The sequence below is a fragment of the Pezoporus occidentalis genome, unplaced genomic scaffold (assembly GCF_034315485.1).
Source record: "Pezoporus occidentalis ecotype Australia unplaced genomic scaffold, CSIRO_AGI_Poc_V1 ctg240, whole genome shotgun sequence".
Lineage (NCBI taxonomy): Eukaryota > Metazoa > Chordata > Aves > Psittaciformes > Psittacidae > Pezoporus > Pezoporus occidentalis.
In genome coordinates this window covers 1,156,791-1,172,574 of record NW_026914286.1, presented here as the reverse complement: position 1 = coordinate 1,172,574, position 15,784 = coordinate 1,156,791, and the positions used below count along the sequence as shown (strand labels likewise).

The window sequence follows — 15,784 nt, the reverse complement described above, 5'->3', positions numbered from 1 at the left end:
TTTCTCCATTTTCTCCTAGTTATTTTGCATTTTGACCATTCTGCCCACAGACCCCAGGCAATTACAAGATTTGAATATATCATAGCTTTGTCTCTGTTGAGATATGAACATATCAGTCTTCTGTGTCTGAATTGTACTAGTTTCACAACTTTAAATGATCACATTATGTTTTGATTTACTACAATCTGCTTCTGCAATAGATTTTACCTGTGTTTTTTGGGTTTTTTTTTTCCTTTTCTTAATGAAATTTGTTTGAATCAGCCACTTAGTTGTCGTTATTGGCATAAGACTAATCACTGAGAAGATATGGGTTAGTGGGTTGCACGTAAATGTACTAGTTAAAGAATTTGATATATTTTATTTGTTGCATGCCTCTACAGTTTATTTACATACATTTCTTAACATATACAACCACCTGAGAGAGGAGGTGTGGTAAAAAGGGTAATGTTATATGTTTATCATTAATTAAAATGTTAGGAAGGGGAAGAGTCATAAAGGGACATTATCTGTTAATCATGAGAGCATAGAGTTTATCCAGATTTATTAAATGAAAGAATGAAAACCAAAACATACAAAAGAATAGAGAGTTCAGAAACGAGGAAACGAAGGTGTAAGAATAAATACCTTTTAAGATATGAAAATAAAGTCAAAATTTATTGAAAATTTATTTTGAAGAGTTAGGTTTGAATGGAAGGTGAAGAATAATACTGGTTAATCATTACCTCATAATAAAAAAGAGTGGTCTTAGAGTTACCGAATTATGTGACCACTACCTGAAGTAACCTTTTCGAATAGCCGGAATATGATCCTTTTGTCTCTCAGAATTTCAAAGGGTTTGGAAGACCTTCTTCTTCACCAGTCTAAGGCTATGCAAAGTCCTGTTTACACAAACTAAACAGTAAGGTATCCGAAGTAAAGATAATTTCACAGGGTCAGAAATCATGCAATCTGGAATACTCTATGAATGGGAGAAACACAGTTCAGTTTTATAAATTAGACATTTTCAAAAGAATGAACCCCAGGCTCTTTGCTGCCGAAGTAAGAACAGACTGAATGACTGAGCCCTGTGTAAGTGAAGCCAAATTCTTCAGCAGTATTTACTTACTGTGTAGGAGTAATTTATTTCTCTCACTTATCAGAATACAGTGAAAGAACAGATGGTCAAAAAAACCTCAAGGACTTATAAGAAAAATAAGTCATATGCAGGTTGAGTTTGAAACAAAATCTAAATTTTGCTTTTATGAAAGAAAACTGAATTCTGCCTTGAAGTGCTAGAGACACAAATTAGCACCTAATCTTGTCACCCTTCTTCATTCCAAGCTATTATTTTAGTTCGCAAATTATTCCATAACATCAAAAATAAAATTTATTAATTGAAGGAATAAGTACATATAGCATTCACCTTTTTTAACACCAGGTTTCAATGAAAACTGTTCACTGATTCAACTCAACAAAAACAGGTTCGACAGGATCAGGCGCCTACATCTGGATATAAAATACTAGTCAAAAACAGTGAGCAAAGCTGTTCATGTTCTTTAGACCTTTAAATACCTTAGGTCTGTATTTATTCAGCCTTTGTATGGGAGTCGTTTTGAATAACTTGGGTTTATTAACAATATTGGGATAAAATTATAAGAATTTGAGAAGGAGAGGGTGCATATTTTCTAAAAAATGGAATACCCCCCCCCCAAAAAAAAAAACACAGCTCACAAATACTATTAATCTGATTTTTTAAAAATAAAGTACAATACAGATCTCCAAAGGTGTTTTAAGTGTGATTGCTCTGCAGGTGGCAGTTCTGATATACAACTTGAAAACACTTGGAAGAATGAGTAAGACAATTTAAGAGACTTTGAAAAAGCTATCAAAACTAAACTGATTTTATCAGTGCACTATTTAACTTTACTCATTCATGCAAGCTGCATTAGAGAAGGAATGGCTAACTCTATATTCCACCCGTTTCCCTTCAAAAACACTCCTGCTCTTGAACCAGCTGTACTGGCCAAAGGTAACATGTCACAGAAACTTCTTACTCTTCAGTCTTTATTCATTCCTTAAGGATATGCTATTCTGGGGTGATTAATACGACAATCTATTGACTTGAAAAACACAATTACTTTTAGAAGTCTCAGACTTCCTCCTCATCTCCAGATGCAATTTTTCTTTAAGGTTTTCTTTCATTTGCTTATTTTTTTCTTTATTTTGGATCTATTTCAACACTTCACAGTAGCAGAAAAAAAGATGATGTGCTTCATCTGTACATTTGGCAGTGGATTAAAAATTGCTACTTGACACACTACTTTAAAAAAACTAAGATCTGCATTATATGACAACAGCTGACTGTTTTCAGAACAGCTAAAGGTCATTAAACCGTAATGTCTGCTAGTTATTTGACAAACTTTGAAGTTTTAGCTTTTTGTTTTGGTAGAGCTTTCTTTTCTTGCTACAAGCTTAGTAATACTAATATTTTATTTCCTACAATTAAAAGGACTCCTATAAAAGTATAATTCATTATATTTAGGGAATGAGTCCCCAGATGTAAGGTCTAATTTGATATATCACTATTAAGAATCCTTTCTGTTATGGTAACAGATTCTGCAAAGCATGGTGCAGGTTTACCTGTACATTTTAAACTCAAACTTGCAGGAATCATTAACTGAATTATTTTTCTCCTTCTCTTGCTCAGAAGTATTCTAGGCCTTCACATTCCAATGAACATTCAAATGGTTCACCACTGTCACCACAAGAAGTTGGGCAGTGCATTAACAACCCACATTCATACTTAGCAGAAAATAGTAGCTTTCATAGCAGGTAAGTTAATTTTTTTTTTTTTTTATATTTAGTTCATTTGTATTTGACAAAAATCAAAGTGAGGAAAACTTGAGACTGTTTTCTGATGCTTTTGCTACATTTGGTTTATATATTACTGGAGTGAAAAAAAAAAATGGGTCAATCCCAAGTGCAAATACAGTCTGGACGGGGAATGGATTGAGAGCAGCCCTGAGGAGAGTTAGTGCATTGGTTGATGAGAAGATCAACACTACCTGGCAATTAGCAATTGCAGCCCAGAAAGCCAACTCTATGCTGGGCTGCATCAAAAGGAGCATGACCAGGACCCCAACACCAGAGGGATGTGGACCTACTCAACTTGGTTTAGAGGCAGGCCACGAAAGTGGTCAGAGGGCTGAAGCACCTCTCCTGTGAAGACAAGCTGAGAGAGTTGGGGTTCTTTAGGCTGGAGAAAAGAGCGATCCAGGGAGACCTTGTAATGGCCTTCCAGTACCTGAAGGGACCTACTAGAAATCTGCAGAGGGACTTTTTACATGAACATGTAGTAACAGGGCATGGGGTAATGACCTTAAAGTGAAAGAGGGGATGTTTAGATTAGATATTAGGAAGAAATTCTTCACTATGGGAGTGGTGAGGCACTGAAAGAGTTTTCCGCAAGAAGCTGTGGCTGCCCCATCCCTGGAATTTTTCAAGGCCAGGTTGAATGAGGCTTTGAGCAACCTCGTCTAGTGAAAGGTGTCCCTGCCCATGGCAAGGGCAGCTGGAATATGTGATCCTTAAGGTCCATTTCAACCCAAACCATTCTATGATTCCAAAATGTATTAACTTGTTAAAATCAAATATATTAAATTCAGTTGTTTTTCATCAACTATCAGAATTAAGAATATAAAAATATATGTATGTATTTTTATTTATCTAGGTTTGACTTTAAATCATAAAACTTATATTTTTCACATATATCATAACATAGATGTTGAAATAGAGATTTGTAAGACTAGATAAAGATAAAAAGGGATTTCTTACACAGCTGCATTCTTTTGGAGAGAAAGGACTGAAATATGCTCCAAGTAATTGAAATGTAAACAATTTCAAATTGATGGCAGACTTTTATTACTCTCCAAGATAAAGCCTTCCTGGAGTATTAAAATAGATTTTTTTGTATTATTTCCAAGCTCCAAAAGTGCTTTTAAAAGGCACAAACAACTTGTAGAATAATAAAGACTGCAAAATAGTTACCCAAGAGCCTTATTTACCTGCCTTTCAGTACCACTCTTTTACTTTGTTTTCAGGTCAGGGAAGGGAACAATGTCACAGCTCTCTGACTGTAAGGAAAGAAAGATATTTTCATTCATGTCTCAAAAAGAAGAGAAAATTTCAGAAGAATGGTATGTTAAACTATTTTGCTTACATAGTGACTTCCAAGAATATGCACAGTACCGTTGGGTTTTGCTGCTTGCCTTTTCTAAGTTCCTCTTTTCAAGAATCTCTGTTCTATACCAAAGTAAAAACTATTGTAATTACTTTTAGAAATGTGTAAGAGCAGCTTAATAAGTTGCAATAATGTAATGTTAAATATTCAGGCTATCTGTGTAATTCAGAAAGTTTCATACCATGCATAAGAAGTACTATATGCACTTGTATTCTTTTTGAAAGTGTATTATACAATAATATGCAGCTGGTGTAACATAATACATGTGAAATGCTTAGTAAGTTATTATCTTCCCCTAGGGGTTTTAAGGATATATCTACTGCACAGCTAATGCTGAAGAGGGCCTGTAAAATGAAGCCTAAAAAGTATAGTAATAAAAATCTAGGTAAGTAACAGTTCAAAAAAAGGTTCTATTAATGTAATTTTTCTGTAGTTAAATCTCAGAATAGTTACTCTCTTTTAAAAGTTTGCTTGCACAATGTTCAACATTAATTTGAATAAAGGTGGATTCAGCAAAAACTACTCAGTTTAAATCCATTCGTTCCAGTGATAAAAAACATCCACTGGATTTTGAAGTTGAATATTTGACAGCTATGCTAAACAGATTTGTTTGTTTGTTCGTTCATGTATCTCTTTTTCCAAATGTGAAAATTATATTTCTGCATTTTGTGCTTTTTCTGCTTTCCTCTTATGGGAATTGCAGGTTAAAAATGTTGACCTATGCAAGAACTATTTATGAAAATGATAGCTTAATACATATGAAATGAAATATTATTTTTTGTATTAAATATTCACTGTGGATATAATGTGTATCCAACTCCTCTGTAATTGTCTTCTCGTTCTTCTCAATTGCTTCTTGTGTCAATGAACATTTCCTAGAACCATGTTAGTATGCTATGGTAATGCAGATATTAATGGAATATGTTGATAAAAACAGTAATAAAATACTGCTAGTATGAAAAACATTCAAATATATAAGAACCTGGTTGACGATAAGACCTAACTCTAAATGGTGTTTGGAAAATGTAGTTTTATTTAGATTTAATAAATGTAAATTGGGGAGAGTAAGGGGGAGAAAGAGATGTGTAATCAGCAAACCGTGCTTTATTGTTATGGAAAGGAAAAAAATGAGTAAGAGGCAAAAGTTACTATATTTAAATCTTCATGGCTTCTCATGATGCCCTAATATGTTACCTAAAAAAAACAAGTAGTAAATACCTGGTGTGCAGCTGAGGTTTTTACATATGTTCCATTTGGTGGCCTCTGCATTATATTTTAACGAAAAGCTTATTAAGATATATCATCTTTTCTCCGTATGCTCTCTGGTTTATGTTAGCGGTAATTAATCCATTCATAAATGTCTGATTGAGCATATCAAATTTGCTATCCTGTTTTTTTTGTAGTTCTAATGGATTTTTTTGATATGTTTGTATTCACTTTGTTCAGATTATTCATTATGGTATATGGATGTTGAGCTTTTTAATGTATCACTTGGAATAGTCTCAAGGTATATTACCAGTTTTAAAAAAACTAACAAAACTTTTGCACAATTATTTTACAGGTTCAAATTTTCTCTTCTTGACACCACCTCATACAGAATGTTTTTGTCTTTTTGACTTACCTCAAGCACAAAAATAACCTGTATATGTAATTTTGCTGTGTAGATTTTTCTGACAGTCATTAAAATCATGGTCTTTTTCTTCAGCTACGCAGAAAGCATAATTTCTATAACCAAGAAATATAACTGAAAATATTGCATGCTCAATCAAGTTTCAGTACAAAGATTATCAAGCCAACTATTCTTGCTCATACAGCACACTGGTCAGTGTGGACCAACTATACCATTATCAAGTAAAAAAGTATTTCTTATCTTAAATTTATGTTAAAACTCAATTGTTGCACTAAAAAATTACCCTGATCTAATATTCACCGTGTGGGAAGAATCTTCATGTATATAATTATGTTTTATAACAACTACCTCCACTGAAGTGGTGGGAGCAAGTCAGGGTCTTCTTGAGGGTCTGGTTGAACAGAGCAGCTTCACAGCATTTAAATAAGGGTAGCTATACCTTATCCTGAGGCTGGCCATCTCCAGATCAGGAATCTGTAACCAGGTCCATTAGGCTGCCAGCGTCTTTCTTGAATCTACATGTGGTACAGATCATACTTGCAGCAATTCCAGTATAACTAGAGAGAGTTCAGAATCTTAGGACGTTGTTGTCAGTTTAACCATACTGAAGAAGGAATTCTAGAAGATACTTTATTCCTTCTAATATTTGAAAGCAGATTGAAATTAATCTGAATAAGTAGATGACAACATTGTCTTTTTATGTTTCTGTAACTATTAGCATTCTACCGCCTTCACCTCCTCTGAAATGAGCGTCCTATATTTTGTACTGATTGAAGTTTGAGCAACTTGGTCTAGTAGAAGGAGTCCCTACCTATGGCAAGGGAGTTGGAACTACATGATCTTTAAAGTCCCTTACAACCCTAATCATTCTATGATTCTATGATAAGCTGCATATGAAATATTATAGGATTTGTTTTTAGCATTATTATTTCTGTTCTTTTGAATTTCCAGGTACTCAGTGTAATTTCAACTGTTTCATTTTTAGCTTTCTGATTTAAAACAGTTGAATGTATGCTACCTGCAATAAAATAATTTTGTTAGTGATAAGGATTGCTACCCACTAGAAAATAAGTAGCCAGCATCCACCTGAAAGTGTGAATTATAAGGTGTAAAAAAGCAATTATCCATGTTATATCCCTTTACTACACATCAGTAGTAACTGATAACTACAGTAGTAAATGCAGAAACTACAGTTTAAGCTCTGACAAAAAGCAAAGCAACAGCATCTCTGAAGGTTCTAGATACAAAGAAATTATAAACTATTAACAAATATACTGATAGCCTTTATGCTAAGATTTCAGCATCATCTCAAACATCTTTTATGTGCTATTGATCATACTGTGCTGCTGATCTTTTTAGTTGCAGGTAATGATAAGGTGCTGATGTTTTTTGTAGGAACAAATGGCTTGTCAGAGGATGCTGTCTGCTTCCATATGTTATCAAATTCCTTTGCCTTAAGCCTGAGATTCACAACTTCTAAGTGTTAAATGAGCTTCCATTAAAAGAGTTTTACAGTTACTCTTTAATATAGTCAAGACATTTGCTGGATTGGAACTTGTGTTGGACAGTCATGAATAGCTTTGATTCTTAACATTCTCAGGTGTGGGAAATTCTTCTTTAATTTTCCATCTAAAACTTTTGCCTCCTTCCAGCACAGTTGGTTAAATATAGAAGCCCACATCTGAGTTAGTCATGTGCATTCTTTTGTGTAAAGAAATAGCCACCTTAAATGCTATAAATTTCCTCCTAAATCATAACTCAAAAACAGGCTACTTGCATCTCACTGTAAAAGCACTTACAAATCTCCGTTGCTTAGACAGAAAACCTAAAGTGATTAGCTGAAGTACAGAGTTAAACTGTAGATATGTAGAAGAAACTGAGAAGTATCTTACCTCATATGTCTGGCCAAATACCTTCTCAGTAGTGAAAAAAATATGGAAAATACTAGCAAGTGCACTGAATGCTGTGGTTTGTATTACAAGGAAGAGCTTAAAGTAGCATAACCTTATAATAGGGGGTGATTCAAGCAATGCTTATATTGCAGTAGACCAGTCCCACCAAATAATGGCCTTAAGGGCTGTTATGCCCTAATCCACTACAGTTACGTACGCTTGTTTATGTAGTTAAATAAAGTTGTGGCCTGTATTTTAACGATACCAAATGTAGGCTGTGTCTACTTCAACTATTTTACTCTACATTAAGATAATACAAAAAGTGTGGGCAAGAAACCAGAAATATTACAGCCAAGTGAAATGGATATAATGTCAGAAATATTCCTGTTTTTCATGGCTGCAGAAAATTCTATAGAAATTCTAATTCAAAATCTAAGTACAGCAGACATTAACACACCCCACTATTCTTAAAAGTTAAGCACAGTGACTCAAAACAATCCTAATTTCCTAAAGATGTCTGGGCACAACAGTGCAGAGTTTCTTGATTAACTTTGAATTTCCTTGATTCTGTGGATTTTCTATTAATGTCTGAAAGTTAACTTCTTTCAAGATGGCTGGAAGCATTGTCTTGCTTTCAGTTTGTCTCTCCTACACTGCTGTACTACTTCTTGTTTAACCATTTAACCATATCCAAAGGAAAACTTGCCAGTAACTAACAGCATGAAATGTTAATTCTTGCTGCCACATAGGTATTTAAAAAAATAAAAATAAAAAGGAGCTGGAGTGGGCCTTAACTCCTAAATCCAGAACATAATGGCATTGGTATTTCACAGAGGCCAACAAATATTTTTATTTCTATTATAGAATTTAAGAGAGCAATGCAATGCTAATTATATAAAAACAAGCAAACAAACAAACCCTAAAACCAAACAGCAGAAAATCCAACATACCCCCTTCAAAACCCACAACCCCAGAACAGATGATCTGACTATACAACACTGATTTGTTGAATTAACAGCAGTCAGAATAAAAATGTGGGGGATGTTATTCCTTGTTGCGCCTTACATCAATAACCATTGATCTATATTTCCTTAGTAGCAGAAAGCAAGCTGCTTCTGTTGCTGTGTATTTCATGTAGCAGTATCATCTGGGAGCTCCAGATATGGATGAGTTGAAGTCCTAATTGCTGTTCAGTTATAGAACAAAATATGGTCTTCCTTCCAAATGGATTTACAAATTGAAATATCTTATAGATATGTATCTGTCACTCTGTGCTACTTTGATTTGTCAACTCTCTAAAGTTGACAGATATGTTTATGTTTTTTCTAATTACAAATATTGCACAACAAAAATTAATGACAATCATTTAATTTTTTTCAGTTTTTCATATTATCAAGAAGTTATTTAGTAAATGTGGTGCCAAATCAGGCAGTAACTATTCCTTCCATATTGTTTCTATAACATTTCTTGTGTTTGTCCAACTTATCTTGGAGTCAACTTATTGTTGGAGTCAGCCAAGCAATGTGCATTAAATTACCTCCTTGGTTCCTAGACTGCCAGCGCAGATCATTGTCTAGTAAGCCACATTTAAATGAGAATGCCAGAATCCAGGAAGATATCTGTATGATTTTGAACTGCTGGACTCTTTCACAGTTCTCTGTGTGAAATCTAAAACATTTGATTGCTTGTCATCAAAGCATACATGCAGTTTATTTCCCTAGCTCAGAGACTGAAAAGCACTAGTATTATAAACTGTGTGATATTGACTACATTTGGATCTAGATAAAGGACTCATTTTTAATAACAAAAGAGCTGTAGGCAATGGTTGAGGTGATCCAGGTAGGTACAAATTCAAGTAGTCTGGCACTGTGTTAAATCCCTGTAGTTATTTTGCAAAGACTCAAAGATAAATCTTCTGATAGAAATCTCTTAGAACAGTTTCTATCATTTCCCTATGTTCCCTTTCCATGGACCTTCTTTACTGCTGGTATCCTTGCACACACATAAATGTTTGAAAAATCTAGGTGTACACCAATAACTTCATGTAACTTCACCCAGAAGTCTTTGGTACAGTTTAATTTTGGACTAGTTGGAGTTTTCATAGAATTTGGTGGAAGGCTGGATTAAGGAAAGATGGCATTTTAAAAATATCTTGGAAATATTTTAGTAGACCCACACAGGAAGTGTGTAATTTCAGAAATTATTTTAAGTTAATCAAAAATAGTTTGGAAAGCCTCAATTGCACTTTGTTGAAGTTTTAATATTTTTTTCACTTTGTTTTTGGTCTTCTATTGAAGGAAAACACTGACTTTGTAACTAGTATAAAGCTAGTTATATAGTACATATAATAACCAGTATATAATAGAAGTTAGAAGTCCTTTTATTAATACTATTTTATCAACACTGAATGCTGCATGTTGGAAAAATTGCAATTAGAAAAAAATTTGCTCTGAACGTTTTTGTCCATGTACAGTACATGTATGACTATGTATTTCACCACTATAGAAAATACAGTAATAATTCATACTTTAAATATTTTTTATAACTTCTATTACTTAAAATTTTAAGGAGAACTTTTAAAATATAATGTATTACTACTCAATATTGTTTTGGCCCAAATCTTACTGTGATCTAGTGCCTCAAACATTTGCTACCCTTAGGAACACTAGGTTGTTGCAAATTTATTTTTGAGCTGGGAGGCATGGCAATATAGGCCTACTTCATCCATCTGTACAAAGAGAAGATGTCTACAGACCTGGTAATCCAGTTTGTGAATAAAGTGATCCCATTATCAGAATTCTTGTAATCTGCCTTTAAAACTAATGGAGCTAATCATTATTTATTGTGATTCTTGGGTTGTTTCTTTGAATTTACAAATTGCGCAGTAAAAGACGTTAAAATTACTTTAAATCTGTTATCCTCTGGGTTAATCTGGAATAATCATCATACAACAAGATGAGAGATGTTCTACTAAACAATTTGAAGTAAGAAAGTGTAAGGTGTCTCTGATTCTGTTTTGGGAAGAAGGTGTGGCCTAAATTATTCCCACCTGTGTTTTCCACTATTCCTTCATTAGTCAAGTTTGCTGCTTTGTACTTTGCTACTTCGCTTAGCACCATTAAGAACATTCTGTCAGCCAAATGCTGCTGCAGTGTTGGCTGACCAAGGATACCATAACAGTTTGATGTGTTTTGTCAATGCATTATCTCTTAAAAGTAACCACACCCATTAAAGATCTTCACTTGGCTTGTTGTCTTGCTTGTGTCGAGTATTCTCTGGCAAAAAGTGGAGTTCCTAGTATGCCTTTATGTACCATTAGTTTATAACTGAAACATCTACTGAAAATACAGAGGTCTAGTCAAAAAACAACTTTGTAAATTGGGGTTAAACTGTGTAAGAAATTGCCCATTGACTTAACAGGGCATTAGTATCCTTTCTAAGGAAACAGTGAAAAAGCTACTTACTTTGCTGCAGTATTATAGTTACTCCTACAAACTTTTTCAATAAACACCAGCCAGGCCTTGTAAAAAACTCGAAGTATCAGATATAAATAGCCATGTAAATTTATTCTGCCTCAATGCTTTTTGAGTTTTTCAATTTCCTCTCTTTTCCTGCTCTGTCTCTTCTGGCAATGTCTCACATAATCATTTCTGTTACAGTTACACTCTTTGTGGAAATCTAGATTATTTCCTTGCTGTATGTACTTTCTTGCTATGTTCTGTTACTGCTTTCCTTCTTTAGTTTTATTAGTGTCTACCCTTTTCTGACACTTTGTAGTCACCTCTGTAGACAAACTTCTGCCTCATTGTTTCTCAGATATTCCTGAGAATGTATTTGTCTGCTTCTGCTATTGTCTTCTTCTTTTAACCATGAGAAAAATATTTCTTTGATTTTTCCTTTGGCTTTCCATTACTCATAATATGCTCAGTGCCAGAGTTTCACAACCCTATATATACTTTTGCTCATCATTATGTATCTGGTTTTGTTTCTACATTCTTCTAAATCCTTTTGGGTTTTTTTTTCTTTTTTTAATAAATGGCTGGTTTATTCTGAGCTCTGTGTAAAATTTTCACATTCTTTCTAACCTACTGTTTCCCTTAAACTCCTATATTTCTTCTATGTCAAGCAAATAATTCTCCCTTCACATCAGAAATAATGCATGAAAATCACCTTTCCTGACTTGTGTGGTTTCACATTAGTTTAACTTTTAATTAAACTTTGTTTTTTTTCCAGTTTAGTAATATGTATTATTTAGATTTATACACATTCTGTGCTCATCTTTGCTTCTTTGCAGAATTTTTGAAATAACAGTTATGAAACTAAGAATTCATATGGTAGCATATAGATGAGTCTGTAGACTTTTGAGTATTTTTTATTTCAGTAAGGATGGCACATGCAAGAAGGTTAGCTTATTATCTGCAAGTTTAGCCTCAAAAAATAATCTGCCTCTTGTTAACATTTTTTAGGTGTAAATGACTTGATTTATACTGCTGAATAATTCTAAACCACAGCTTTTAGAAACAGTGCTTGGCATATATTCTGTTAATATTTCTGCTTTAATTTCAAGATTTGAAAGCATATTTTTAAAAATATTTTCTGGAAACATATGCTTTAGAATTTAATTTGGAGATGAGCTAGCTAAAAGATCAACGGTGTTAAAATCCTGTGAAATAGTGACTTTGATTCTCAGTTGCACATGTTGCTTTATTTTAGAAAATGTAATCCTTTGTGAATATAAAACCTACTTTTAAAGGTATTTTCATTTATTAAGTGGCTAAAAGGTGAAAAACTGCTTGAAGGAATGAATGAGCCAGGTCTGACCTTTGATTTTAACTTATTCTTGTCATCTAGACCCAGCTGTGAGTGTGGCGTTGTTCAAAAACAATGAAAATAAACATCTCCATGTGAAACCACTGAGGAAGACACAGCCTATAAATGCTAGTTACTTTGAAGGTATGAACAAGTATTTCACTTTATCTCTATGCGTATAAGCATTTATATCTTGTGTTTTAAGCAAGCCTACTTGAAATGTAAAACAATATGCACAAATAGAGGAAGTCAAGAGTTTAAGGTCCTTATCTGTTCCTGAGTATCTCAAGTTACAACAGTGAAACATTCCAATTTCTATTCATTGGGGAGGGTGAGGGTGCTCCTAGAGATTAACTCATAATAAACTGGTACATAATTTATTTATTATTATTACATTTTCATCCTAAAAATAATCGTTATAAAAACATAAAAACATGTCAAAAAGATATAAAATGCAAAGCACTAAAACAAAATTTTCAAAATGAAATACTACTTCAAATTCTTCGTCTCATTGTCATCTTTTTTCAAGCTATCCTTTAATTCCTGATAATCATTAACATGTTTTTAGGAAGGTAGTTTCATAAATATTCCCTAAAACCCACTATTTGACAGAAGACAAGAAAAGAATCTCCAGCATGCAAATATAAAACTGACTTTCCAAAAGCATTTAAACACTGGTGTAGCTCCTTTACTGTTGAAATTAATTTTAAAACCCTCTTTGATTTCAGTATAATTAGAATAAAGCCAATTCTACTGAAAATACTCTTGTTCTAAGAAGCTGAACGTCTCCGGAGGCATTTTTTTTTTTTTCCCACTGTTTTGATTACTTTTGCAACTCAGTGTGTTCAGTGAGTTGTCACTTCTGTCCTTCTATCTTTTCAAAGTAGCCATATGCTGTCTGATTTATTCCCAAACCTACAAAGTGAAATTAAAAATAATACTGTATTAATGTTCACTGAATGAGAATAAAAATTAGAACCTGAGACAGGTGTGCAATCAATCTGAGTGTACCTGAGCTGAATTTGGTCAGTTAATCTAAAACCTAGGTTTGCCTCATGTTCATGAGTACATGCTCAAATTTGGTTGGAAGCAACTCTTGGTAAATTCTGAAGAGGAAAAATGTTTGCATTATTATTTTCCTTGGATCTAAGTGTAAATTCACCTAGAATATAATCTGTATATATGTGACTGATTTAGTATTCCCAGTGTCTCGTATCTGTTGCTGTGGCTATGCTTATATGCCAGAGTTCATCATATACTGAATAGAACATGCTGACTACCTACAAAACATTGGATGTCCTAAGCATACAAGCAGTAGCGTGAATGTTCAAAACCGTATCAAGCTTGATCACAGGCTCAGTACCCTAAAGTCAATATAGGTTTAGCCTAGCTTTTCTGCCATCAGTTTATCTGTTCCTGCCTGGAGATACCTGAAAAGCCAATGTATGCATTCTAAATATTAGTGAAATCATTTTTTTTTAATGCATGGAGAGAAGGTACCATAGCAGATGAGATACCAAAAGGCAAGCACTGTAGTGGCACTCTTGTTTATCTTTCATTTCAGGGACCACTGTATTCCTTTGGCCAGCTAATAGATTTTTTTTTTTCCATTTTTTATTGGGTGCTCACATGCAATCTGCTGATCCTTCAAGATGAGTAATACTCCTCTGCTGGATCAGAATATAAAATTCTCCTGCCTGAGGTATTGCTACTGCAGATGGTATGGCTAGAAAAAACTAGGCTGTGAATTAGAACCCTGAGAGGAGCACAGATCATTTATTTATGTGTATGTGAGATACCATCAGAACAAAATAAGAGTTTAAATATAGAATTTGGTAACACTTTGCCTGTTACCTACTACAAAGCAAAGCACATGCATGATAATTTCAGCATTGTGTTATCAGTCATTTCTTCCCTCACTCACAAAAAAGCTTGTTTCCCATTTCCCCTCTCTCACCTTTTGACCATTTCTTCCTCTTTTGCCTGGAATAGATTTCTTTGGGTCTGTTCTCCGATGGGAGTTCTTTCTGTAACAAGAAGGTGGAATGTTTTCACTCTGTATCCATAAATCTTGTGGACACTGTATTTTAAGTCAAGAGAGAACACAGACCAGTCCATTGCATGGTGGAAATAAACTTCCTCCATTCAAGCCCTTTTACCTTCACAGGCTAGTAGTCACTGCTCTGATAGAAAATCTGAACTCCAATCTATCTCCTTCATAAACCACTAAATAAATTACAAATAAAAAAAAAAATAAAGACATGTTCTAAATATTCCTGCTTTATTTCTTTGAATTGTGAAATGGGGGGAGAAACCATAGCATCAACGGCAAGTACACATGTGTTATCTGTTAAATAACAGAATCACTACTTTTGAAAGGGGATGCCCTCGGAAGTGAAACAATTAGAACAGTTTTAGATTTTCAAACTGGAACATGTCATGGTAGTGAATATTTAAGAGGTAATCTAGTTAAAAAGTAAGATGAATGTCTTTTGTCTTCATTGTGTCTTTAGCTTGTCTAAAAATAAAAATAAGACAAAAAAGAAATAAAAAATAGGAGGTATAAAAATAAAGAGGGAAAAGGAAAACGTGTGATGCTTGTGTATTTCAGAGGCAAAGGTTATATTCTGTTGTAAATTTCTTTCTCATCTAAACTACTGCATCATACTGACAGTGTTGTATCCTGCAGCAACACTGCAGGGGGGTTGGAACTAGATGATCTTAAGGTCCTTTCCAGCCCTAATTATTCTATGATTCTATGGTTCTATGAATATCTAAATGTAGTGAGGACATAGTGTTGATTCTATATTCAATGGTTACAAAAGTTGTGATGAGCTAATATGTGAATGTTGGTATCCGATTTTGAAAACCTGTGCATAACTTTAATCCCATGGGACAATTCACATATCTCTAATCTGGCACACACACTGTAGGAAAATATTTTTTTTAAAATTGGAGTGACACCATAAAACTTTATTGCATTTTAGAAGAGTCTTATGCCTTACTCACTGATGTTATAAAAATCCCCAGAGGGGACCATTATTTCACATTTGTATCACAATAGCATACAGAAGTTAGTCAGAGACAAACCCCTTTGTATTATGCACTTCATCAACAGCACGAGGAAACGTTCCGACAGGCAAGAATTTACCATTTAAAAATACAAGCAATATGTGAAGACACAAACCATGGGAGCATAATTAAATGTGTATTAGTTTATATGTGTGTGTGTAT

The 15,784-nt window shown here is 33.9% G+C and overlaps 1 protein-coding gene across 1 annotated transcript in view; it reads left to right on the top strand.

The window, feature by feature from the left end:
• LRRIQ1 (leucine rich repeats and IQ motif containing 1) overlaps positions 1-15,784 on the top strand; it is a 107,397-nt gene that overhangs the window by 53,312 nt on the left and 38,301 nt on the right. Inside the window, exons 17-21 of the mRNA XM_062622360.1 lie at positions 1,907-2,008; positions 2,687-2,811; positions 4,080-4,175; positions 4,519-4,604; positions 12,593-12,694. Of these exons, the coding sequence (XP_062478344.1) occupies positions 1,907-2,008; positions 2,687-2,811; positions 4,080-4,175; positions 4,519-4,604; positions 12,593-12,694 (511 nt within the window). The remainder of the gene's footprint in view (positions 1-1,906; positions 2,009-2,686; positions 2,812-4,079; positions 4,176-4,518; positions 4,605-12,592; positions 12,695-15,784) is intronic.